At 23.7% G+C, this 2,695-nt stretch overlaps 1 protein-coding gene across 1 annotated transcript; it reads left to right on the plus strand.

The window, feature by feature from the left end:
• Nucleotides 1-295: 295 nt before the first annotated feature.
• Nucleotides 296-1,777, plus strand: OCT59_015512 (uncharacterized protein; the record flags this gene model as incomplete). The annotated part of the gene is made up of 1 exon (XM_066140062.1): nt 296-1,777. One exon carries the CDS (start codon nt 296-298, stop codon nt 1,775-1,777), a length of 1,482 nt encoding a protein of 493 aa, XP_066002879.1.
• Between the last annotated feature and the right edge of the window lie 918 nt (nt 1,778-2,695).

Consider the following 2,695-nt stretch of genomic DNA (forward strand, 5'->3'; position numbering starts at 1 on the left):
ACTCGACCGTGTCATCTGCAACCTTTTTCCAACGCAAAACAAACGAAGTTTAGTTATATAGATATTGTAGCATGTCACGAAATTAACTTAATACAAGTAAAACGGAGTGTAGATCCTTCATACCAAATTTTTTACGAAAAAAAAATCTAAATTTATACTGATCAACAAAAAAATTTGTTACACAATAATGAAACAATTAAATGCAGTGTTCATCCGAAAACTCCGTAGTCCGATGTTTATCCCAAGCCCCGCTAGAAAATAATTTTTTTTTTTTTTGAAATAATAAAATAATAAAATGGCATATAAACTTCCAGTTGATTGTTTAAATGAGATTTTTGAATATTTAGAGATGGATAAATTCACTCTACACTCATGTTTGTTAGTTAATCGTCTTTGGTGCGAAGTTTCTGTTAGAATTTTGTGGAGGAATATTTTAGATTTCAATAATGGTAATAAGCGTTCAATCAAAATAAAATCGTCAATTCTTAGTACATTAATTGCTTGTCTTCCTAATGAGTCAAAAAAGCTCTTACATGATAATAACATTTTCATTTCAATACCCACTTCAAAACCATTGTTGTTCAAGTATGCATCATTTTGCAAATCTCTTTCAATTTATTGGTTTAATAGAATAATTATTGGTGCCCTAGGAAGTAGAAAATCATTCAATCCAAAATCAAAATATAGAAATAGTTTAGTTGCAAGTGAAATTATCAAAATGCTTGCAAATCAAATTTCTTCTTTGAAACATTTGACTTATCACAATAGAGATTTTTATAAACATAAGGTTAATATTTCTTTCCCTAATTTTCCTGGAGCAAGGAATCTTTCAGAATTATATTGTGATTCAGATCTTCCTTCAGATTTTTTTTATCAATTATCTCAAATATGTCATAATTTACAATCTATTTCTATAGATTTTCAGAAAATTATTACAAATGAGTTAAAAGAATTAATTTCTTCACAGAATAATTTAAAAGAATTAATTTTAACAGCTTATGGTGGAAGTTGGACAGATATTATACCTACTATAACAAAATATTCTAATACAATAACTATATTAAGTCTTTATAATTATACTGATACACCATTCTCGTTTGTCAGTTCATTCTCAAATTTACAAGAATTGGTAATTTCATTTTTAAATGGAAAACTTGAAGATCTTAAAAAGTTACAATATGTTAAATTTCCAAAATTACAAATTTTAAAAATTCCTTACTATCATGATTGTATAAAACCTGAATATATAGTGAATTTTATAGAAATTAATGGAAAGAACCTTAAAAAGTTATATATAGGTGAATGTATCAAAGCTTTAAATTTGTCTATTGCCAAGTTTTGTCCAAATCTTAAAAGTCTTTTCATAATATTTAAGAATGGTGAGCCAGATGTACTAAAAACTATACTTATCAGTTGTCAATACTTAGAAAGTATTAAAACTTTATGTGGTAAATATCATTCATCTGAAAAGGAAGTATTAGAAACTATTGCAAAATATTCACCAAATAATTTTTGTGAATTAAAAATTCAACGTACAACAAATTCAAATGTATTTCCAAATGATTTAGAATCATTTTTTATTAATTGGGAAAGAAGAACACCAAAAAAATTACTTTCATTTATAATTATTGATTATAAGGAATACGGGAATTGTTGTGAAGAAGAAGTAATAAAAAAATATGTAGATTTAGGTACTATTAAATTTGTGAGTAATAAAAGTGTAGAGGAAGAAAGAGAAGAAGAAGAGGAGTACTATAGACACAGTCTACTTTGTTAGGAAATCTAGGATTTTAGTGATATTCGTATGTTTATTATTTTAAATGATCTTGAATATTATTGTCAATATTATTTATCAAAATGTTTAATGATTTTTAGATTTCTTAATTTATTTTTTATTGTTTTATTATAAAATATTTAAATAAAGCTTTTATAATTCTCTACCTTTATTTTAAATTTGAATTTTGTTTTAAGTTTTAAATTTTCTTACATATTTAATAATAATTAATTTACCAAATGTTTCTATCAAAATATACATATTAATGTTTTAATTAAAAATCAAAGCATTTTTCTGTTTCGTTGATGCAGTTGCTATTTAAAATATAGACCGCGAGTGTTATTCATTATTCAAAGAAAAAACAAATTTCTCTGGGAAAGCGCGTCCATCTAAATTACTTATTATAAAAGAATTTATTAAACAAAAAATATATATTAACCTTTGAAAAAATTGTTCAAAAAAAGCTTTTGTTTAAAGTAAAGAGTTATGGATTACATTCATTCTTAATAACGTGACATTATGTAATGATATTTTTAAATGATTTTTAAAGCTTCCATTTAGAATTAGGATATTTGAATGTTCATTTAAAAATCATATATATTTTTGTAATAATTTTGAGATTCTAGATCATGATTATCCATAATGTAAATTTGCGCTAATCGTCTTTAACATGTTTAATTTTTCATTAAAAATTATAATAAAATTTGTTATATGTAAAAAATAGTTCAAAAATACAAATATCATGTCAAATTATATTCTCAAATATTTTCTAATATTTCAATACGATTGAGAATGCATGTATCATAATACATACTAAATTCAAGAACCAATAAAATTTAGTTTTGTAATTTCGCAATTTTTTTATAATATAAATTTATACATTATCTTGCTCATACATAGTATAATATTTGTCATGTACTG

This window comes from Rhizophagus irregularis, chromosome 23 (genome assembly GCF_026210795.1).
Source record: "Rhizophagus irregularis chromosome 23, complete sequence".
Taxonomy (NCBI): Eukaryota; Fungi; Glomeromycota; class Glomeromycetes; order Glomerales; family Glomeraceae; genus Rhizophagus; species Rhizophagus irregularis.